Here is a 25,423-nt window from a genome sequence, read left to right on the forward strand (position 1 = left end):
AATTGAAAATAGGACGTAGAGCGCCATTCCAGAATTTGTTTGGGTTTATTTTTTTCTTGTTTGGGTGCCGATAAAGCGCTGGTCATGGCCAGTGTGTTTTTCACTTCCGCAAAGGGGCAGCGTTTGCGTTTTTTCCATGTTGGCGCTTTGTTCCAGCTTCAGCTGTTGTTAAAGCGCTATATAAACCAATACAGTGATACATCAACTTGCGAACTTAATTGGCTCCCAGAAAGTGTGCGTAAGGCAAAAAGTTCGTCTGCCAAACATTTATTTCCCAAAAGAAACCATTAAAAATGAGAATAATCCGTTCCCAGGTCCCCATAAAACTGAATTTTTGACTAAATAAGCCTTAAAACTACACAAATTATACTTTATTTTATATATAATAAAGGTGCTATTGTATTGCAATTAAATAAATAAACTGCACTGTATAAGAAAGTCATTTTATTTACTTTTGTGACGGTTGTTGATGTAGTTTCCTCTTGATGATGTCCGAGTGAAGTTTTTGTGCTTTCTCGGCAATAATACCCTCACTCACAATGTTCTTTGCTAGCTGCTTTTCGTTAATCCAAATCAACAAGTTTTTCAACCTCTTTTATTGCCTGAGACCATTTCTTAGACAACACAGAAACACCCTTAGCCACACGTAGCAATGGTCGACTTAGCATACATACTAGCCTGTGGTGGGGTCTTTTTCGGTCCCATAATAGCAAAAATACTCCACTCGATAGCAAACCACGTCTGCACTCAAAGGGGGTGTGGAAAACTAGTCCGCCAGCCACCGTGGCGCTGTTCGACCGTGTGGTTTGGTCTTCATCCTCCAAAAACTAGTCCGCCAGCCACCGTGGCACTGCGTGGTTTGGTTCGTCCGCCGAAAACTAGTTCGTATGCCAAGATTATATTTTCGCGAATTTAATGTTCGTAAGGCGAAAAGTTCCTGAGCTAAAGCCTTCCTAAGATGAGGTATCACTGTATGCATTGTATTTTGGACAGTTGCCCTCATTTCAAGCTCATATAACTCCCGACCCTTATAATTTAATTTAACCCTTTTAATTTTAATTTGTTTCTGATGAAAGAAGACTAACGTTCCTTATGTTGCATTGAATGTATATGTAGTCCTAAAATTCAATATTCTGTGGGTCCTGGAATTTGAATGAAAATGACTAAAACCCTGGCACTGGAGGTACACATTTTTGCACGTCTGGCAGTGAATGAGTTAAAAGAATAATTTAGCTGTTTTTAGCACCCTAAAATCTCATCTGCGAAAGTTTTATGCACTATTCGATTAATTTGTATTGTTTTAATTAAGACAAAATCGACTGTCAAATTGGAGCAGAGCACTTGCAGCCTATCTGTTATCGTGCTGTCGATCTCACCTGCTCCACCTTTCTCGCTCTCTCCCGGTCCAGATGGGCAGCCTGCAGGTTAACTGCAACAGCTGGAGCCACATTATTAGCAACCTGCTGTGCGTTCTTATTGGCTCGGTTCCTCTCTTGATTCGTCTCCTCTAAAGACTTGCACTTTTACATTGCACAGGCAGACAGGGTCACTAATCCCATTCTTGTGTAGTGTTGAAATGTACAAATGCAATAAAGAGCGATTGCAGTGTCTCAATTAGTGGTTGCCCAGTCGCTCGGGGCGTGCAACTTTTACATCGGGCATACAACTTACAAAAAGTCTCTGCCCGGGTGGCCATCAACTACTTCAAGAAAAAAAAACGATTGTTTCTCAAATTAAACGTTTGCTTTATTCAATAAAGCAGAAGTTTGAACGAAGATTTCAAAATCTGAATAAATTGTTCCAATGTCAAAATCTTCGTTCGGTTCGGAAATTGTGGAATTTCGGTTCGTTTGGCAATTTGAATACTCGGCACGGCAGCCAAGCAGAAGCCTGCTTCGTGCTTCTGTCTTTCCCGAGCGTTATAAGGTCGTGCATTTGCATATCATTTTCCAAAGTAGATGCACAGAAGCTCAGCGCCAAAAGAAGCTAACAAAATTTATGACTCTACAAAACATAAACATACATTATCCCGTGACTGTAAAGTGTCCTATAGAAAGGCTCTTAGAAATGAATGTATCATTATCATTATTAAAAGCATTGTGAAAAGAGGAGCTCATGTGGCTTGTAGCAGACAACACAATGCAAACATTGCATTATGCACCATGACGAACAGTGTATGGACAAACGACAACTGGAGCAAAATCACCAGTAAGGGATAATTACCATAAATTAAGCAAAGGAGCATTTGATGTAGGTACCTCCTTAATAAAAAAAAAACTCCTTAATACTTTGCAACAATGTTTTTTTTTGTGATTAGTCGTCTTATTGTGTTTCAAGTTGTAAAAAATTGGGCAGGTAACTTTTCAGAGTTGTCTGCCCTGGTGTCCGCTAACTTTTTGTCATGAGTTTCCGACACTGGCTATTGACAAAAAAGTTATGAAAGGAAGAGACAATGAAAAACAATCTCGGCGCTGCTTCGAAAGAAAACTAAATAACAAATCCATCCATCCTTCCGGGTTGAGTGAACTCTGGCGCGTGTGGCTGCCGCTGCTCATCCGCAGAAATACTTAGTCTGTGACTTTAAAGTGTCCTTGACAGTTTTTAAAGGTGCTTGAAAAAGATTGTTTTTATTATTATATAACAAAACACGTGCTACTTCGCAAACACAACATGCGCATCATGCAAAAGTCTGCGAACGTCATATGTTTCATCCCTCCATCCATTTTCCAGACCACTTTCTCCTTATTAGGGTCGCTGGGGGGTGCTGAAGCTTATCCCAGACGTCTTCGGGCACCAGGCGGGGGACACCCTGAATTGGTTGCCAGCCACTCCCAGGGCACACAGAGACAAGACAAACAACCATGCACACTCACGGGCACAATTTGGAATGTGCAATCAGCTTGCCAAAAATGTTTTTGGTATGTGGGAGGAAACTGGAGGGCCGGGAGAAAACCCACGGGGTCCCGGGGAGAACATGCAAACTCCATACAGAATCAGAATCAGAATACCTTTATTCGTCCCACAATGGGGACATTTGCAGTCCACAGCAGCAATTGAAAAGGGATGGAGTTGGGGTGGGGTGAAAGGATAGAAAACAAGATATTCTAAGCATAACAAAATAAAAATGTCAACTGTATACTGTGCAAATGTAAATGTGCAAAACCGTTCCATAAGAGAAAACAAACTGTACATAGTGCAGAATCAAGAAATGCATTTTGATAAATTGCAACAACCCATATTTACAAGTGTCCAGTTTTGTTTTTTTCCTTTTTCTTTTTTTTCACATGTGATCATTGAGAATTGTGAAGCCTGACAGCAGTCGGTAGGAACGAGCGGCGGTACCTCTCCTTCTTGCAGCGCGGGTGTAATAGTCTCTGGCTAAAGGAGCTACCCAGTGCTGTCAGGGTGGGCAGGAGGGGGTGGGAGGGGCTGTCCATCATAGCTTTTAGTTTAGCTAGCGTCCGTCTGTTGCCCACCTCCTCCAGAGAGTCCAGCGAGCAGCCCACGCCAGAACTGGCCCGCTTGACAAGGCGCCCCAGCATTTTTCTGTCCCGGGTGGTGATGCTGCCTGACCAGCAGACAATGCCATAGTGGATGGCTGATGCCACCACAGAGTCATAGAAAGTCTTTAGGAGTGACCCCTGAACTCCAAAAGACCTCAGTTTCCTGAGTAGGAAGAGGCGACTCTGTCCCTTTTTGATTAGGGCATCCGTGTTTGTTGTCCAGGGAGGCCGGACCGGATCTTAAACTCACGACCTCTGCACTGTGAAGCCGGCATGCTAACCACTATGCTACTGGTGTCTCTTGTGATAGGTATTTTTGTGGTATTTCAAAAATACGGCAAGGACAAGCAGGCTAACTCCGTTCAACTCACCTTGAGAATGCAGATTAAAGAACCACAACAAACCCACACGGGTGAAAAATAAATAGATATCACACACATAGACACACACACACATCGACAAACAGACTCGCTGCTGGATAGGATTATTTAAATATAGGTAAACACCATCGCTTGCGTCCCTCATATACTTCCAAAGGAATAAGTAGTGAATCACAAATGGCCTCGTTGCATCTCCCCGATTACCCCTCTGTCGATCACTCTCAACCCATTACACGCTTTATATCCATTTGGTGTGACCATGCAATTGCCCATTTTCTCAAACCACACTCATTGATTGACAGTCAAAGGATGACCCTTTTCTCTATCACCTTGACAACTACAGTAGATAGAGCCTTCATTATGGTTGCCATGGTGACCTGCACACTAACCTTGATTGTCGGGCTAACAATTTGCGTGTTATAATCTCTCATAATCTTTTTTGTATAATTGGTGAGCAAATATTTTTGAAAATGACGTTTTTTATGTTTGGATCAGTACTCGACCAAAGACGTTTAACCCATTCCTTTTATTTATTTTATTTTATTGTTTTTGGAATGTCAATTCTTTCAAAATGACCCAAAAAATGTGACTTTAAAATACTTAATATTTTTTTAACTCATTCACTGCCATTCTCAAATGTATTCGGAAATTGAAAATATGACGTTGAGCGCCATTTGTCTGGGTTTGTTTTTTTTTTTTTTTTTTTCATGCTTAGGTGTCGATAAAGTGCTGGTTATGGCCTCTGGCCATGTTTTTTTCTTTTCCACCAGGGGGCAGCATTTGCGTTTTTTTCCATGTTTGTGCTTTGTTCCAGCTTCAGCTGTTGTTAAAGTGCTGTATTAACCAATATGTATGTTTTGCATTGTATTTTGGACAGCTTCCCTCATTCCAAGCTCATATAACTCCAGACACATAAAATTTAAGAATAAATTATTTTTTTTTGATGAAAGAAGAGAGTCTAAGGTTTCTAAAACTGTATTGAATATTTAAGTAGTCCTAAAACTCAATATTCTGTGGGACCTGCAATTCAAGTGACAATGACAAAAACCCTGGCATTGGAGTGGACACATTTTTGCACGTCTGGCAGTGACTGAGTTAAAGAAGCATGTTTTTTCAAAGCATGCTTCTTAGGTTCATTACGAACTAAATTGTCCACAGGTGGGGTTGAATGTGTCAGTCCTGGTCTGGCAAAAAGTGCAGGATCCTTGAGCAGGATAAAAAAATGAATGGATACGATGGAAGTCTACGGTTTCCTCCCCAACATTGATAGACAAATGAACAAACGGGACCTGTGTGATGGGAGGAGCGAGTGTTTGTACAAAAGAGTTAGTGTTCAAATCTATTAGAAGAGAATGAGCGGTCATTACGTTGTGAATGTTATCATAGGTGCCAGGTTTCTGTCTTCTTTGCATGTGCACGGATGTGTGTTTATGGTTTATTCGCACTGATTGAGCGTATTCCCCGCAGGCTACTTTCAAGCTTTCAATTAAGATTCTAAACAGAAATATAATCTGCATTCATTACCCTCATCCCTCCTAACAAGGTAAAACGTGTGTGTGTGTGTGTGTGTGTGTGTGTGTGTGTGTGTGTGTGTGTGTGTGTGTGTGTGTGTGTGTGTGTGTGTGTGTGTGTGTGTGTGTGTGCGTGTGTGTGTGTGTGTGTGTGTGTGTGTGTGTGTGTGTGTGTGTGTGTGTGTGTGTGTGTGTATGAGTGTGGTAGGCTTTCCATGTTTTTGTTGGGGGAAGCAGTAATTCCCTCTTTTCCCGTGAAAGTCCTGAGTGATGATTCCCCGGCTGGAGCAATGATGTGTGCTGCTCTCCTTGTTGAATGTTAATTAAAGTCTGATTATGATAGGATGATACAAGACATTCATATTAGCAGCATGTTGTTGCGGTCAAGTCCTTACCACATTGTGCAGGGACAATATCCTGGCATGGTGTTGCCATGGAATACTTGTTTCTGTTTTTAACTTCTATGCAAGTTAAGCAAATGAAGCATGATCAACTTTTTTTGGGTTTTCCACTTATGTAGACTGACATTATCATTTGGATTTGTTACTAGAAACGGGGGGATCCCTAACATACAGATTGGATCATCATTTTTTGAGATTACCATATTTTCTGGTATAAAAGGTGCACCCAAAAGCCTTGATTTCCTTCAAAAGATGACCGTGCGCCTTATATGTGACGTGTTATTGAGTCACAACAGTTCTCGCAACTACAGTCAGCAGCCACCGACTCCATTTCCCCCTGTAGAACTAGTGCACAGTCCATGCTGGGATATATGAAACGTAACCCCAGCCTCTAGTGTAGTGCCTTATAATGCAGGGTACCTTATATTTGGAAGACATAGACATATTTATACATTATATTTGGAAAACGTTTTTCATTCATTGAAGGTGCTCCTTAAAGTCTGTTGCGTCTTATATATGAACAATGTTTGAAAATACACCATTCAGTGAGGGTGTTCCTGACACTCCGGTGTGCCTTATACACCTCTAAATATGGTACATTAAAATGCCATTAATCCGATCATGACGTCAGTCTCACAAAATATAATTTTGGAATGTCCTTTCAACAAGATACATAGCACTCAATCATACTTTGTAAAAAAATCAAGTGAAATTTCATTTACCACATTTTCCACTGTATAAGGCATACCCAAAAGTCTTGATTTTTCTCCAAAAGATGACCCTGTGCCTTATATGTATGTTATGCCTTATATGTGAAGTCATAGTGAGCCACAACAGTTCTCGCAACTACTGTCAGTAGCCACTGACTCCATTTTACCCTGTAGAAGAAGTAGTGCGTAACCCCAGCCTCAACTGTAGCCCCTTATAATATGGTGTGCCTTATATTTGGAGAACTTTTATATATTTATATATTGTATTTAAAAAAACTATTTTTCATTCATTGAAGTTGCGCCTTATAGTCCAGTGCACCTTATATATGGAAAAAAGTTTGAAAATACACCATTCATTGGGGGTGCGCCTTATACTACGGTGCGCCTTGTACACCGGAAAATACAGTACTTACAAAGTGCAGAATTAAGCAACTGTGCCAAAGTGTTTACTTCAGTTTTATGGAAATGGTGCTGCTCCTTGTGGTCTGGGCTCCATAGCCATATGGAGGGAGTGTAGATATTGTACAGACAGATGCATTGTCCTCAGTGAGCTGCGATATGAGCTATTTTTTGGAAAGACTACATAACATATACCTGAAAAGTGGTACATTATCTGTCTGAGGGGAGAGAATTCTCTTTTATTTTTTTTAAACATGTTCATTTTTTGGGTTGGTTTGACAGTACACATCAACTGACAATAGCCATTAAAAACTTGAAGCCTTTTTTTATCAGTCGTTTTCTCTCTGCCAAACTCCTGCAGGTTGTGAAATGAACTCAGTTAAAAGTTCAGTGTCACCATACAGCGCTTGGAGCTACAAAAAAAATGATATACTTCAAAGGAAAAGACTGTCTCAACAACAGCTCGAAGTCTGGCCACTCGCCACATTGCTATATTTAACTCATTCACTGCCATTCTCGATTTATTGGGGAATTGAAAATATGACGTTGAGCGCCATTTCCGAACAAGCTCATATAACTCCAGATCCATATAATTTAGGAATCAACTGTTTTTTTTCTGTTAAAAGTAGAGAGTCTAAGGTTTCTATCTCTGTATTGAATGATTTTGTAGTCTTAAATTCAATATTCTGTGGGTAAAGGAATTCAAGTGACAATGACAAAAACCCTGGCACTGGAGTAGACATATTTTTGCACGTCTGGCAGTGAATGAGTTAAACACCTGTATGTGTGTCGTAGGATTGTGTATAGACCAGTGTGCGTCTGTGAGTGTGTGTGTGTTTATGTATTTTTAAATATTTTTTTATTTTTGTAACAGTAACAGTGTCTCTCTGTGTCTTTGTTTTGTCATATTGTCTCTATGCTGTCATATTATTTGTTATTTAGTTTTTTTTTTGTTCTTTTGACTTCAAGACGGCGCCGCGAGAGTGGCTGCCTTTCCAGCAGCTCATGTATTTTGTTTTTCTACTTTCATTCCTTTCATCACTTTGCTGCTGTGAAATGTAAATTTCTCCACTGTGAGACTAATAAAGGCATATCCAATCCAATCCAGTAGCAGCTGGCTTTCACTGAGCATTTCGAGTGTTATGTAATCTGAGAGGAAAACCCATCTTTAACACACATAAACATACACACACACACACGCACACACGCACAAACAGACTCTCCTTCCAAGACATGCATGCACTTGTGTGCCACATGGCTCTGCTCAATTTGTGTTGCTTTCATTCTACACAAACACTCACTGGTTCTCACCATATGCCAGTCTTGCTTGCCAATCGCGTGTGTTCTACAGTGTGGTTGTGACTCCTTTTTTTTTAATAAACACAGTTGATTTTTCTCTATCAAATACAATAAAAAAATAAAAGCACCGAAACGACAGCTTGTCTCTCCAAAAAGTCACCTGGATCACCATGCAGCAATATATTGCTATCGTCAAATACTGTACATGTTATTTCCCTTGTACTGCCTTTTGTAGACTCCATAACACTTTGTTTGACAAATAGCTTGATCAGTTCAAACTCTGGAAGAACTATTTTCATTCAGAATACAAGTCCCCACTGCTCACCGCTGCACCTAATAGCCATTTTTGGGATCTTTTCAACTGGAAAGCATCTTAATATACCGTACGTAAACCAGCTTTATGTGTCATGTACGGCCACAACATATCAAATGCATTGTTTGAGATGTTTGCCATTTTGATTTCTGTTGCGTGGGCCTGCAGCCCCAGAGACATTCCCAAACAAACACACCATGAAGTTTGCAAAAACACAGAATAAAGCTTGTCTTTAATGTACTATCACGACTCTCTATATTGGAACTGCAGACACATTTTTCTGGAGGCGGGGTGTTGAGGGGGAGGGTTTAATGGGTGATGGCTACAAATTAATCGAAAGCAATCTCAAACCCTGCTTTCAAGTGTTGGACACCTTCTCATTGCCATGCAGTTTCAAAGAAGAAAAATCCACACAGAGCAATCCGGAGTATTCTGATGATGAAAATATTGACATTTACCTCGCAGAGTGAGTGATAGAATTAGAAGTGAGTTCGAAAATGAGAAAGGGAGAGATTGGGGCCGGGGCGGGGGGTGGAGGACACCTGAGGGACCACCACACTGCAGCATTCATTCATTGTGTGTGTTTGGGTGTGGGAGTAAGCGAGACAGAGAGGGTGAGTAAGGTGGGGGTATACATAGGACCCTTCCAGCACTGCAGAGGATTTTGTGTGTGTGTGTGTGTGTGTGTGTGTGTGTGTGTGTGTGTGTGTGTGTGTGTGTGTGTGTGTGTGTGTGTGTGTCTGTGCGTGTGTGTGTGCGTGTGTGTGTGTGTGTGTGTGTGCGCGCGTGCGTGCGTGTGTGTGTGCGTGTGTGTCTGTGTGTATTTTCCAGCCCCCGCACTACCAATGGGTCAATCTCACCCACTGAACCCCTGAACCCCCACCACTTGGTTGCTATGGAGACACACCTTGAGTGAACCCCCGAGAGAGCTCTGTATTCCTCCACCTTCCATCCACTGCTCTCCTCCTGGCCGCACTTTATCTCCTGCCATCTCGGGTGCGCCCCCACCCCCGCCTGCCCACACAAACACACACACACCCTCTGCCCATATCGCTTTTCATCCTGCTGTCTCTCTCCCTCCATCCCGACTGCATCCGTCTATTTCCGTCCATACCTCGCTTTTGGCTGCCGTTCCCCTTGCTGTCCTGGCCATCTAGTGCCTGGCATCCATGACGGTCTCTGCGCCACAAGAGACCAAATACTCACACACACACTTGCACGCACACACCGACACACACAGAGCTTCACATAGTTTTGGGAAGGAGGGGCTTGACAAGTGCCAGGAGGGGCAGTAATGGAGGGTTGGTACCCCAGGGACCTCCTGCACTCAGTGCTGAGATAGTAAAAGAGGAAAAAGGGGTGCAGGATTTTTTTGCGCTCGTGGGTGCTTGAATACCCAAGAGTTTCAGTCTATGGTAAGACAGTTGGTGTGTGTGCGTGTGTGTGCGTGCGTGTGTGTGTGTGTGTGTGTGTATGGAAAAGGGGAAGGCAACCTTACCTTAGGGACCTGGGAGTTCATTTATGCTTTGCTGCATGTTTCACTCTGTGTTTATGTGTGTGTGTGTGTGTGTGTGTGTGTGTGTGTGTGTGTGTGTGTGTGTGTGTGTGTGTGTGTGTGTGTGTGTGTGTGTGTGCGTGTGTGTGTGTGTGTGTGTGTGCAGTGATGCCACCTGGTCCCCCTCCTCTAGTCAATTAGCAGAGAAAGTGGAAGGTAAAAAGAGAGAGTCAAGCTAAAGCGGGGTACACAGATACCAACAATTTTGAGCATTCTTTCTCACAATCGAAATCAGAAAACATGATCTTATTTCAAAGATTAGCCGTTATCCACTTTTTTAAGATTTGCTTATAGTCATTTCTTCCATCCTCCCTTCTGCTCAGAAAATGGTTTTGACAACTGCAGTGGCGGGCCGTGGATTTCATCGCTAGGGCTTCAGTAGTGATATGTCTGAATCAAACCAGACTGAAAAAGAGTGTCGTGTGATTTACTGCAAGGTCATTAGAGCGTACCATTAAAGCGGAAATAAGTGATCAACCTTTCTTCATGATGTCCAACTTTTCTTGAAAATTCCGTCTTGAAAATGGCTTTAACAGTAAATCAGTTGACCAAACTGCTATTAAATCAATACAATATATTTGCTAATGTATATCTCTGCCGATACAGTGAGCTATCTCTGGCCAGTATGCTCTTGTCATGAGCGGCTTGGGAAGAGAGCAGTTTTTGCAAACTGTGATTGGCTAGCAACTAGCCAATCATAGTTTGCGAAAACTCTGACATTGACCAGCGCCTTCAAGAAGGTGTTGGCACCCCTATTGGGTTTCCAACTCAAAATCTGATTGGTTAGAGCAACAGTTTGATCGACACATTTGATGCGACAGGGTCCGCAGAACTGATTGTGATGACATTGAGGTAGATTTCTGACCCTGGGAACAAATGATGCCGGAAATGTGATTGGTTAAATGCTTTAAATACAAAAACACACCTCTGGAAGCAGTGTAACAGGGGAACAGTAATAAAACAATTTTGAATTATTTAATAGGAATCCATGGACAAAGTATAATTGACAGCAGTCCGTGATTCAGATATTTTTAAGCCAGCACAAAAGGATTTGCAGGCCTTGACGGTCCTCCACTGGACAATCCTATTTTCTATCCTGTTTTCAATTCTAATGGAGCCACCAAATAACCACAACCGTAAACAGTTGTCCGAGTTTCTTTTACTCCATTTTTTACTCTTTGTATTTTCAGGCAGTTTGGGTGCCGTGTAGCACCACACTGCCTTTTATTGGTCAGTTTTGGTACCACAAACAAATCTGGTTGCGATCTTTCTTTACCAGACAATGTCAAAATAAAAATGCTTCCTCTTGAAAGAAATGTCACTTTAAGCACAATCCTTGATACAGTTAAATAAAAAAGGAAATGAAGCAATAATGTCTTCTCAGTGTCTTGCCTGTCATGAAATTTATCATAGCAAACAACCAATCACAGTCAGTCATATTATGCGAAATGTTCGTAGCTGATAGAACAGGCCGCAACGCTCTGGGCCTGTTCTAGGTACTGTCCACATTTCGTTCTCTCTCAATGAACATTGTCATTAAATGTGTGGGGGAAAAAAGATGAAAACATCCTTAAAAAATCTAAAATACTGTTACTGAGTCGTAGTATTAACCTTCACCCTTGCAGTCTCTCTTTCTTTGATTTTTTATTTTGGTCTCACTTTCATCACCCACTGCCACGTTCTCCATCCCAGCGTGGGCCTCCCATGCCTGTGTGTGTGCGCGTGTGCAAGGATGTGTGCGTATTTGTGCGTCAAATGCACACTGGGAGACAAAGTGTAACGGCAGGATGCTCTGAGACTTTGTAATTTCACAAACACTTCGCACATGGACATTGTCTCTGAGGGAGACAACATACCGAGCGTGTCGTCCTCACACATATTGATCAAAACAATGTCTTTGACACAATGTTTTTTAGACACACATATATACGCAGAAACACACAAGCACACAGTGATTGGAGGCTTGTGGATCTACCCTTGTTCTGGGCAGCCCAATTATGTCTTAAAAATCGAAATGTTCTCCCTTCAAAACTCTTGCTATTTTCGTCTCTACTTACTGCACTTTATTCAAATACTATAACCACTTAATTCCCTCACTCACAAAAAACACTGACCACATTCATTCCCATCGCTGTAAACTACAAAAATAGAGCCAATTTGCAGTGCGAATAATGACAACTGATTTAAGTACTGCGCTATAAACATCTCACACTCCCGTCTACTCTTTCTTTATGTGTGCCGATGACCATGTGACAAACCCCTGCCGCTTCAATCTCCGAGTCAATGATAATGAACTTCTCTATCAGACTAGCTGGGTCTCGGGCGTCCCACTCAGCCCAGCAGCCTTTTGAGGTTTTGTCAGTGTGTGCGTGTGTATGCATGTGTGTGTGTGAGAGAGAGAGAGAGAGAGAGAGAGAGAGAGAGAGAGAGAGAGAGAGAGAGAGAGAGAGAGAGAGAGAGAGAGAGAGAGAGAGAGAGAGAGAGACAGAGCTTAAGGTTTACGGGACATACCATCTTCCTAAACTTGTGTGGCACTTCACAGACACACACACACACACACAGAAAGACGCACACACACACATACATACACACACACACACACACACACACACATGCACACACACACCACACACACACACACACTCACATACACACAAACACAGGCATTGAAGCAGGATTAGGGCACCCATGTCGGCCTTTGAGGCCAGGAAAGATGGGAATCTTTGTGTGTGTGCTTGTCAGTATGAGTGTCATGGGTGTATGACTGAAGATGTTATTAACTTCACAATCGCCTGCAGCTCGTTGTTGCTGACTGTCGAACACGTGCGTACAAAAACGCCGTCTTTTATATGTGTCACTGATCACAGGACACAGTTGAGGTATTATTACTTTAGAAGTAGAGATATGCGCATTGTCTTACAGATGTTGATGGAAAGGTGTAATAATGCGAATGAGTGAGTTGTCCCGGTTCATCTTTGCTCTTGATTTTATATTTAATCTTTTATTACTCATCATTTTGGGGGTGTGGGGTGCAAGATCGCCATCGTGAAGGGACAGTGAGTGTGAGACACAAGCCGTTAACTTTTTTTTTCTATTGTGTGCCAACCAGAATTCTTCTAGCAGGAAACAAAAAGTAAAAAAAGTACAGATGCAGGCAGCAGATGGGCACATGCATGGCCTTTTAGAAAATAGTCTGCCCCCCCCCCTCTTTCTTTTTTAATACATAATGCATATATGAAGGCTTGCAGTGCAATTGTGAGTTGTGGCCCTGTACGGTCCGTGATGAAAAACCGTGGACGAACCAATTTAAGCAGCTGTGCGCTAATAAAACATCAAATAAAAACGGGAATGTCATACCATTATATCATTAAATTACGGACGTGAGGTCCAACTTTTTAATGGTCCAAGTAAATGGGCTTTGGGCCATTCAAATTAATCAGCGACAGAGGGACTGAGATGAGGATAAATGTAGTGTGTGACGAGCTAAGTGGGGGGATGCATTGGACAGTGGGGGTGGGAGGATAACGAGGACCGAGAGACGGAAGGGTGGCTCCAGCATGGAGGTAGATCACTCACATCTCCGGTGGGGAGGACAGGCAATTACCAGTTGGGGCACACGTACCACTGGGGCCGTTGGGTGTTAAATGTACGCGAGGGGATGGAAAATAAAAGAAGAACATGTGGCAGAGATGAGAAGAGAATGGACATGACTGATGTATGGCAAAAACAAATGCCCCCGACAGGCTAAAATGCATCTGTGCTGGGAAGGCTTTTATCAAAGGAGATGATTTGTTTTACGCATGACCTCCAGTAAGGAACACTTACGAAGCATGGTGACAAACCTTGAAACAAGTGCCCTGTTTAATCGCGCTCAATTTATAACCCAACTCGTGAGTTGTTTCTATCATGCTTCTGATAATTATACAATACAATATAATACATATTGATCGATGAAAAGGTTTCTTCAGCCGTCATCTGTACTTCTTTGAAGGTGTCGGACGTTTCGCTCCTCATCCGAACAGCTTTGTCAGCGAACTAAAGTTGGGCTGGTAATTCTGGGCCTATATTTATCCCTAATGGACAGAGGTGGCGGTGCCAGACCTCAGCTCTGATAGGTCTCTGTACTAAAATTGGGGGAGCAGTGTACTAATCCCTGAAGGTAATCTGATTACTTCTTTTAGACCGTCTGATTACCACTAATGTGCTATGCCTGGCACTGACTGCCCCATTAGGTCTCGTATCACCTCATTTGCATGACTAAGCCTATGTGGTAATGGCCGAAGAAGTTTGTTGGAAGCACAATCTAAATTAAACCTCAAACCACCATGGTGATTTAGTGAAGGGTTTTGCTGTTTTACAGAAATTACTTCTTTTACTCCCCTTTCAAACCATCTATTTTCATTAGCTAAGATTTTAACCTTATTGTCATCAAATGAGCGGTTGCTAGCTTTTAGGTGCAGATGTACTGCAGATTGCGGCCAACTAGCATTATCCCTGCCATGTTAATCGTCTTTTTTGAGGATTTATTTAGTTTCCCCAATGTATTGCTCTTTACAATCTTCATTTTTACAATATATAGAATAAACTACATTAATTGACTTTGTTTTTCATTTGGATAGCTTATCTTTCGTATGCACTAATTTTTGTCTTAAAGTATTTCTCGGTTTGAAATCAGTAGGAATTTTGTGTTGCCATCGGACCCTTTGTAGCTTTTCAGAAACCCCTCAAATACATATTGATTTGAATCGCGCTTTATCAACAGCTGAAGCTGTAACAAAGCATTTAACATGGACAGCTACCATATACAGGAAATAAAGCAGTCACAACGATAGTAGAAAGCACACCAGGAAGTAAAACCAAGATCAAGTCAGTATCATGCTTAGTTGAATGCCAAAGAGTACTTGTTTCGCGACCCCGTCCGTGTTGTGTTGTCTGCTTGCTGTATATGGAACAAACATCTGTCGTGAATGCTGTTTTATTGACGGTTATATATGTTCCTGTATGTTTGTTTATTTTGTTGATTTAGTTATTTATTAATATTGTGCTCGATCCAGCCTTAATGTGCATGTGTATCTGTGTCCTATTTGCAGAGGAGGGTATCAATCACGAGTGCAAGCTGTGTAACCAGATGTTTGATTCACCCGCCAAGCTGCTCTGCCACCTGATAGAACACAGTTTTGAAGGCATGGGAGGTACCTTCAAGTGTCCCGTCTGCTTCACAGGTGAGAGGAAAAACAGTGCGCGTTCACCTTCAAGGACAGTCTGCGGGGAACTTTGGAGGCGAGAAGTGCTTGACTAGTGTTTTCGTCCCGTAACCACCGAGAAGTAGCGTTTGCCTCATTACTTTTTGTAGTTTGTTTGCATTTCCATCATCAAAAAATAGAAAAAGAAATAACATTGTGCTCAAGGCTCCAAGGGATTTTTAGAATGGTTACATGGACTGTATAGTGCCACTTAGCAGTTTTTTTACAACGATACTAGTGCAGCGTGTTCTACCGGAAACAAATTCCTTGTGTGTTCTACATATTTGGCAATAAAGATGATTCTGATTCTGATTCTAATTCTGGACAAGTGTATAGCTGCAGATCATCCTTATGTGAGAGAGGGAGGGGACATTCATTTATGTTGGAGGAGAGTGGCCTTCTTTCCTCAACATGCTCATTAATGTCGGATGATGAGAATTTTAGCTATCCAAATACAGGCTGGAGTCAATGAACAGTAGTACCTTTGAAGGATTTTTTGCAGAACATTCCGTACACACATGGTTTACAGAAAATGGCTGCATAATCACGAGTGCGTCCACACCATGGACACACAACATATTTATTTCATCAGAAGGGCGGTATCAAGACTATGGTGCGACATCGAGGCGGCATTCTCCCAAAACAATTCTTAGCTTTTATTATTGTGTCTCCACCAAGTCTCCAGTAAGCAGTGTATCAAAGTTCACAGATGGGACCAAGAATGCACTTGGTTCACTCTGCGTATAAGAATGTTATACAGGCTACACTAAATTAGGCGGGAGGCACACATCATTATTATGGTTATTTTCATGACATATTATTGAGAAAAGGAAACTCCCCTGGTAGACGCTTCACTAAACAAAATATCATCAGAAATAATCCTTCACTCATTCACTGCCAGACGTGCAAAAATGTGTCCACGCCAGTGCTAGGGTTTTTTCATTTTCACTGAAATTCCTGGAACCACAGAATATTGACTTTTAGGACTACATAAACATTCAATGCAGTGTGAGAAACCTTAAACTCTCTTCTTTCATGGAAAAAAAGAGTTAATTCCTAAGTCATAGGGGTCTGGAGTAATATGAGGTGAAAGTGGGGCCGGCTGTTTTATCCATCGTGGAAGGGGGGAAAAAAAACATTGCCAGAGGTCTGACCAGCGCTTTATCGGCACCACTTCTCACAAGAAAAACAAACACCCGAACAAATTCGGGAATGGCGCTCCACGTCATATTTTCAATTTGCGAATAAATTCGGGAATGGCAGTGAATGAGTCAACGTATGTAAAATTGTCAATTTGAATTAACTTAGAATTTATGATCAATACTTCCACAGTGAGAGAATGAAATTAATAAATGCAAAAACGGAGAGAGTTTAACTTGTCAACTCGCTGTCTGCACAAATGGCGGTATTAATCGTCGTGGTCCCTCAGTTTTACTCAGCGCTTCACAGACAGTTGGAACTTATAGAAATCATGTAAACATTCACATGACACCTCCATGGAGATGCTACAGTACTATGAGATTTGAAGAAAAGAATCAGGAGGCGAGCTAATGCGTTGCAGCAATGACTCTCTTTTTGACTAAATCTGCCTTTGTTTCTCCCTCTCTCTCTATTCGCCATTCCTCCCCATACACGCACTTACGCTCTCCGTGTCACTTCATCTCTCTCTCGGCCTTCCCGAGTTGTTGAGTTAAGTCTTGTGTTGTGTGCTTGTTCCCCAGGTGCGCAGTAATGCTTTAAACTTTAACTCTATTCCTTGGTGACGTTATGCATTAGTAAAATGGCCACCACTCCAATGGGGAATATTAATAATTCAACACATAACCCACTCAGTGAAAACCAGAAGTTTACCGAAACAAAAGAGGAGAAAAGGAAAGAACGATAAGAAGAAAAAGAAAAAAAACCCTCTATGAAACAACATTGGAGCACAAGTTTAAAAGGTAGAGATAATTTATTGATAAATATCACAAGGTCTGCTGAGAATAGCTCTTCTTGTTCTTCTCTGCTTATTTCCCCTGCTTCGTCCTCTTCGCTGCTCCCCGTTACTCTTCCGTTTCCTTCAAACTGGTGATTATTTGTACGTCGACGTCACTATTTATCGTCTGACACATTGTTGTCTTGAATGGTTTCATTTGACCTGAGCTCACCCAATGTTGGGTTTGTGCCATGTTGAGGCCAGGTGGCCAAAGTTCTTCTCCAGATGTTTTGATGCCTCCACCGTTCCTCCTCAATTACTTAAACAAACACATCATGTGTTATCCCCATCCACCCACTTCCTGAATTGTATTTCTTTCTTTAGTTTTCTTTTTGTTTGGTTTTGACCTGCAGGCTGACGTCTCACTGATAAGTTTACTCCATGTTCTTTCTCCTCCAGTGTTTGTACAAGCCAACAAGCTGCAACAACACATCTTTGCAGTCCACGGTCAAGAAGACAAGATATATGACTGTTCGCAGTGTCCCCAGAAGTTCTTCTTTCAAACTGAACTGCAGGTAGATGTTTTAATTGGTCTATCATCAGGTCATCTCACATCGAAGCAATTGACTTTTTTGGGAGAGCGTGGCGGTTGTCCAAGTGTAGGTCAGAGGCCAATTGATGATCGATCAGTTCCGAATTTAATCTCTGGTCTTTCATTTCATCATATCATTATCTACTTGAGTCATCTCGTGAGAGACCACTGAGCCGGCAGTGGAAGATGTGTGTGTTTGTGTGCGTGTGTGCGTGTGTGCGTGTGTGTGTGTGTGTGTGTGTGTGTGTGTGTGTGTGTCGTCTCGAGTCTTCACTCTTGCCACTGGAATATGAGTGCGGCCAAGTGTGTATGTGTGTGTGTGTAGCAGCCCTATTCAGGGTCCGCACTATGACTATGAACCTGGCTTCCTGGAATGTTCGTCCTCGATGCTCGAGAGACGCTGTGTAACACCATCTTTCAGTCACAAGGCAACGAGACCAAAATGATGTCTGCATCACGCGGGCCATGCGTGGGGCTGAATGCTGAATCATCGACTGATCAAGTCCAGGCTCAAGCTGAGAATTCGACCTCCTCATAAGAAACAGCAGCCCCAAAGGCGTCTTAACACCAGGGCCCTGGAGTCCCCAGAATGTGCAGCCAGCTACCGCCACAAGCTGGCAGAGGGACTTGCCAGCCTGGACAACGACACCAGTAACGGTGACCTTGATGTTGAAAGCAGGTGGAAAAAATTGAGGACAACAATTCATCAAGCTGCCTCTGAGACCATCGGCTTCACTCAGAAACGTCATCAAGACTGGTTCGATAACAGCTCAGCTGCCATACAGGAGCTTCTGGAAGCCAAGCGCAAAGCCCATACCACACTTCTCTCCAACCCTCATTCTCCACTTCTCCTCTCTCACTACAAGGCCATCCGTGGTGAAACACAGAAACAGCTGAGGATGATGGAGAACAAGTGGTGGCTCAGCAAGGCCCAAGAAATCCAGAGGCATGCAGACAACAACAACACACACGCCTTCTATGATGCTGTAAAATGCACGGCCCACGAAGACAACACATTGTCCCAGTTAAATCTGCAGACGGTTCTGTACTACTGAAGGACAAACAGCTAATACTTGAGCGCTGGGCAGAGCACTTTGACTCCCTGCTCAACCAAGTAAACCCCTCAGTGTGTGTGTGTGTGTGTGTGTGTGTGTGTATTTGTGTATGTGTGTGTGTGTATATGTGTGAGACCTTCCTCACCTTATGCTCACAGTGCTAGAAACTCCATCCATCCATTCATTTTTCAGACCGCTTAATCGTCATTAGGGTCGCGTGGGGTGCTGGAGCCTATCCCAGCCGTCTTCGGGCACTAGGCAGGGGACACCATGAATTAGTTACCAGCCAATCACAGGGCACACAGAGACAAACAACCATTCATTCTCACACTCAGACCTATGGACAATTTGGAGTGTTCTACCCATGCATGTTCTTGGAATGTGGGAGGAACCGGAGTATCCGGAGAAAACCCATGGAGGCCTGCGGAGAACATGCAAACTCCACACAGGGAGGCCGGACTGGGTTTTGAACTCACAACTTATGTATTGTGAAGCCGGCATGCTAACCACTCGACTACCAGGCCGCAAGTGCTAGAAAATCATCTTATGATTTTCACACCACTTTTTGTCACCATTTTATTTGCACACCATGATAAATATGAGCATTGTTTTTTTTTGTCAGCGCAACAATGATAGTTTTAAATAATTGATGCCGCATCAACAAAACACAATTTAAAGATCCCACGGCAGATGTTTTTTTTTTATGTAATCGACAACAGAACCATAGGCCTCATGTTAGTGGATACTCAATAAATAATAAACATCTGCTTGGGATTTAATGTTGAACCTTTGCTTTGAACAAATAATTAGCATCAAGCATTGTGTGCGTCCGTCCGTTCATCCATCCATCCATCCATCCATCCATCCATCCATCCATCCATCCATCTATCCATCCATTCTGAATGAAGATTTCTGGCCACCTCTGATGCTGACTGGAGGAAATGTGGCTATTCTAATTGAACTGTTTGCACAATGCTCATTTGAATTGGGCAGAGGTATATTCCAACGCTCTGAATCCAAACAAAAGTCCATTCGGATACATTCTAATGATAAATACACAGTTCCATGTAAAGCCGCTCCTGTTGACAGGATTTATTTGCAGCCAAAAAGACACGCACAGCGGCCATGATGTAAGACCGAAGGTGGTGGGCATATGGCCGGGTAGTCAATTTAACAGCAGGATAACTGTTGGACCCTGTTGGTGAATGTCCACAAAGACACAAGTCGCAGTCATTCTTCTTATGCGCAGTCTCGGGTGGTTCCTCACCTATGAAATGTGTGTTGATCCATAAGCCTTAAAATGAACTCATATTCGCACAAATTGAAAAAGCTAGCTTTTCAGTGTCAGATTGGTATAAATGTATGAATAAATACATTGAATTGTTTCATTAGAAGTCAACCCTTTCATGCACCTTGTAACCCAATAACATGGTAAGCTGTCCACTGTACTTACCGTGCCCTAAAGGGTCGTGTTTATTTGTCATTTGAGTTATTGTAAGCAATAGATAAAGCATTACGAGACACAAATGTTAAACTTACAAAATATGTATTTATTCGATAGTACCCCAGTCAATATTTTAGGACTCAATTAACTAATTCCAAAATGAAAATGGTTTATTGTTAGTACATATGTGTAATACTGTATTCCTACTTATTTCTGTTGCTAAGCATTTTGTTTACTTGACTCATTCACTGCCGACGATGTGCAAAAAATGTGTCCAGTCCAGTGCCAGGGTTTTTGTCATTTTCACTCAAATTGCAGTATGAGCAGATTATTGAGTTTTAGGACTACGTAAAGATACAATGCAGCGTTAGAAACCTTAGACTATCTTCCATCACCAGAAAAAGCGTTAATTCCTAAATTATATGGGTCTGGGGTAATATGAGTTGCAAGTGGGGGCGGCTGTAAAAAAAGCAAATGCTGCCCCCTCCTGGAAGGGAAAAAACATTGCCAGAGGTCTGACTAGCGCTTTATCGGCACCACTGCTCACAAGAAAATCCACAACCCGAACAAATTCGGGAATGGCGCTCCACATCATGTTTTCAATTCCCGAATAAATTTGGGAATGGCAGTGAATAAATTAATTTAAAGTAACAAATAATGAATCCGTCATTCATTTCTATTTTATTATTTTGAATTCTACTGGACAATCGCCAGAGCTTCACATTTCCGTGCCAGTGTTGAAATGAAAAGTATATCAATAATCAATTTGACACGCTCAACTAAAATGTTATCATGCTCACTCAATGGCCTATCCTACCCTCGGTGCGCTATGGCTCATTTAAATGGTTGACTGTTGTATGAAAAGTTCATTCTTTTTTGGGTGGGGGGGGGCACTCAACTCACTGTATTCATTTCCCTCTGGCAGCTGCACTTAAGCCTTAATCCACCTTATTAACTGTTTAGTGTCCATTCCTCGTGCTTGTGTGTGTGTGTGTGTGTGTGTGTGTGTGTGTGTGTGTGTGTGTGTGTGTGTGTGTGTGTGTGTGTGTGTGTGTGTGTGTGTGTGTGTGTGTGTGTGTGTGTGTGTGTGTATGTGTGTGTGCATGCATTGTTGATAACCTGGAGCCTCAGTCTATAGTGCCACAGCTCCATCGTCCCACAGGAGGGCTCTCTAAGTGGGCTGGACAGAAAGGCCGACTGGCGGAGATGGAGAGCTCCTACCAAGGAGGTTAATGCCACTGCTAGCATTCATCCTGTGTGTGTATATGTATGTGTGTGCGTGTGTAAAACGGGGTTATTTGTGTGTATGTTTTAATGAGGTGCGGATGGATGAAGACGGCTGCTTGGCTAGCCTGAAAAGGCTTTGGCCTCTTTCAAGGCCTCAGAGGGTTTAGATGATGCCCAGCTCCAACTCTCATCCTCTATCTCACCCATGCACGCACACACGCGCAACACACCCAGGGGTCATTGCAGCACGGACACATCACTGCATCATCCCCCCTCCCTTGAGACTGATTCCTGCTCCGTTCCTTCATTTTGCCGACTTCCAACTCTGTCCCTCCTTCCGCATAACACCATTGATCGTGTCAGTATGCTGAGGCCTGCCGCTCATGTTTTATCATTCATTTTCACTTTTCCGGTCTTTCCCCCCAGCCTGCTGTTTTTTTTTTGTCTTCCCGCCTCCCTTACTCAGACTCCCCCCCTGCGTCCCAGAAGAACCAGCCCCTATGCATATTTTATCCCCTCTCCTCTCTTCCTCTCCTCTGTGCCACTCCCCGGTGCCACATAAATAGTGCAGACGTAAGCTGGTAAATAAGAGATGTTTTGCCGTGTGTCTTTGTGCATGGGTGTTTGTGTGTGGGACTGAGGGAGGGTGTGTAAATAAGAAATGTTGTGGCCCTGATAACCGAGGTCCTTCTAGATCTCATTTAGACCCGGGTTTTCTGTCTGTCAATGTTTTTTTTTTTCTGATTCAGTTCGAGATCACGTTTTTTGGCCTCTGAGGGGTGCTGTTCTACAGCTCTTGCCCTGAAACTTTCCCTTGATCCATCCATCACCGAACCTCCCTAGCAATGCCTCCCTTTAATTCCATCGGATCTGTTGTTCTCCTTTAGCGCTAGTTAATATTGCATCAGCGCTATATGGGTGGATTGCTGGTCAGATAAATAAATGAATGGATGGGGGATCGTTAGTTTTGTACGTGCTGTTTTTCTCTACCGGTGTTGTGCCCCTGCAGTGTTGAATATTAGTTTTGCATGTATACAGTGCAATGCTTTTAGATGCAATTAAAGCACTAGTACAGGTTTTCACACTCATGGGCCAAAGCTTGGAGGCAAGTCTCCACAATATAATCAGATCCTATAACCAACCATATGCAATATTTCACGTTTTGAATGCTCATAGATGTATGAATTTGACTCTATGTTTATTGTACTTGAAATAACTGACATTGGTAACAGTGAGCACTAATTGGTGCCATCCTTTTGTTCTTTGAATGGAGTCGGTGTGCCTAATGAAGTGAACAGGCAGAAATTACCCTAATGCAAAGACAACATGTCTCATTAGTGTTGCAGGTTTGTTGGAGCTTATCCCAGCTGGGTTTGCGCAAGGTGCTCTGTGGCTAAACCCTGTCGTGGTCGCCAGCCAAATTTAATGATGCACCTCATTTAATGATATTCTTCCAAGATTCTTGAAAGGTGACATTTTGATAGTAACATATTGAATGGCTCTTCAAGGGGACATCCCGTGCATTTGGTTTCACAATTGTAAGCCTTCAGAAAAACTCAGTGCATCGCTGTCATGTCTATTAACTCATCCGCAACCAGCCTGGAAATGAAGGGTGCTTGCGCAAAGCTGCCATGGCTGGTCCAAAATACAAATGTCGAACAGCTTGGCCACCGACATATTTTTCCAAGTCAACACCAGGCCTTCAGTAGTACTATGTCTGAATCAATTCACAGCTACGAGTGTGGTGTGATATACGACACATCTACGAGAGCAGGGGTTGGGAACCTTTTTGACTAAGAGAGCCATAAAAGTAAAATACAGTAAAGTCTCGTTATATCGATATCGGATATATCGATAGTCCCGGTTATATCGATACTATTTCTATGCATGCACGGAGAAAATTACATGCAAACAGGGTCGGATATATCGATAGTCCCGGTTATATCGATATTTTTTCGGACTCCCTTGAATATCAATATAACGAGACTTTACTGTATTTAGAAATGTTTTTCAGTGAGAGCAACACACGTGCGAGAACTCGCGCACACACACACTCTCACACACACGCAAACACACACACACACACACACACACACACACACACACACACACACACACATATATATATATATATATATATATATATATATATATATATATATATATATATATATATATATATATATATATATATATATGCATATATATGCAAACACGCACACAAACCCCCAAACTCGACGAGTGGTTGCAACAGATCCCGGGAACAACATCGGATATCTCGGTCCAGAAAAGCGCAGTGCTGGGAACAGCACGGATACTGCGCAGAACCCTCAAGCTTCCTGGCCTCTGGTAGAGGACCCGAGCTGAAATGGGGACAGACACCACCCATGGTGGGTGAGACGAGGATTTTATATATATATTTATATATATATATATATATGCAAACACGCACACAAACGCACGCACGGCCACTTTTCAACAAAATGTCAGAATGTATTATTGAAAATAACTGTGATAGTACTCACCGTTAACATGAATGGTTTTCCGTTCCTCGTGATTGGTAAAAATCCAGCCAAACGATCGGAATGAAATTCAAATTGCCGGGTCCATAGGCGAAGTTACTGCTAGCTAGCCTGCACACGGCTCACAAGCTTCCACACTTGCTATCTGCAATGTACTTCACGCAGAAGTATATTGATGCTAACGTTAACATGGGGCTTGTTAAAATGTCACTGACATTCGACTGTTTCATTGATGGTATTGTTTCATTGCAAATTAGAATCAGAATCTTTTCTCTCCTCAAAGATGAATCCTCCGGTGCATTCAAGCTGAAGTGTACTCGTCGGGCTCATTTAAAGGGCCTGTTTCAACATGACGGCCAGTATCATCCAATCAAAATTGCGCTTTCCGCCAACCTAGGTCAGTGTCATCCAATCAAAATTGCCCTTTCCGCCAACTGCAGCCTCAACAGGAAATGAACAGCAAAAAAGCGAGAATATGTCTTTAGTTTTATCGGCGAGCCATATGCAATCATCAAAAGAGCCATATATGGCTCGCGAGCCATAGGTTCCCGACCCCTGCACTAGAGGATGCTGGTAGCCAGGAAATAACTTGTGACTTGAAGAAACGTAAGAAATATTGTCATTAAATTGTTAGAATTTTTGCGATGAACATGAGGATTCATGATAACCTCATAAAACTGCAATATTATTTGCTATTTTTGTTAAATTCAGCGCTGTCCAACCTTTCTCAATGATGTCCATCTTTTGTTTAAAAGTCAATCTTGAAAATGGCTTTAAATGTATATCTGCAACCAAATCCATTTCTTCTCCGTCAGCCACTGTGGGTTGACAAAACCACTATTAAATCGACACAATAATGCTTATGCCACTCGCTACAGATTCAGTGTTCTAGCTCTGGCCAGTATGCCGTTATCACTGGTGGCTCGTGATACTATGATTGGCGAGTGACTAGGCAATCATGTGACTATGACTAGCCAATCATAGTTTGCAAAAACTCTGATGTTTCATTCCAGCAGGCCTTGGGTTGCCAACTCGAAATCTGATTGGTTAGAGCAACAGTTTGATTGACACATTTTATCCGAAAAAGCCTGCAGAACTGATTGTGAAGGCGTCCAAGTTCAAGATTTCTGACCCTGGTGTCAAATGATGGCTGAAATGTGATTGGGTTAAATGCTTAAATATGAAACACATCTGGAAGCAGCACAACATGAGAAAAACAATGAAAGTAAACTGAAAGACAATTTGGAATTATTTACAAAACATTCATGGACAAAATATAACTTACATTAATCTGTGATTCCGATATGTTTAGGCAGAGAAGGCCTTGCAGGCCCTAATGGCCCACCACTGCATT

At 42.4% G+C, this 25,423-nt stretch overlaps 1 protein-coding gene across 5 annotated transcripts in view; it reads left to right on the forward strand.

Annotated features, from left to right (window-relative positions):
- Nucleotides 1-25,423, forward strand: part of znf423 (zinc finger protein 423) — a 146,827-nt gene that overhangs the window by 114,242 nt on the left and 7,162 nt on the right. For all 5 annotated transcript variants that reach the window (XM_088996639.1, XM_088996641.1, XM_088996640.1 and 2 more), the window contains 2 exons: nt 15,162-15,293; nt 17,689-17,804. In XM_088996639.1, the coding sequence (XP_088852765.1) occupies nt 15,162-15,293; nt 17,689-17,804 (248 nt within the window). The remainder of the gene's footprint in view (nt 1-15,161; nt 15,294-17,688; nt 17,805-25,423) is intronic.

Source organism: Hippocampus bargibanti, linkage group LG05 (assembly GCF_051943395.1).
Source record: "Hippocampus bargibanti isolate YZ-2025 linkage group LG05, ASM5194339v1, whole genome shotgun sequence".
NCBI lineage: Eukaryota > Metazoa > Chordata > Actinopteri > Syngnathiformes > Syngnathidae > Hippocampus > Hippocampus bargibanti.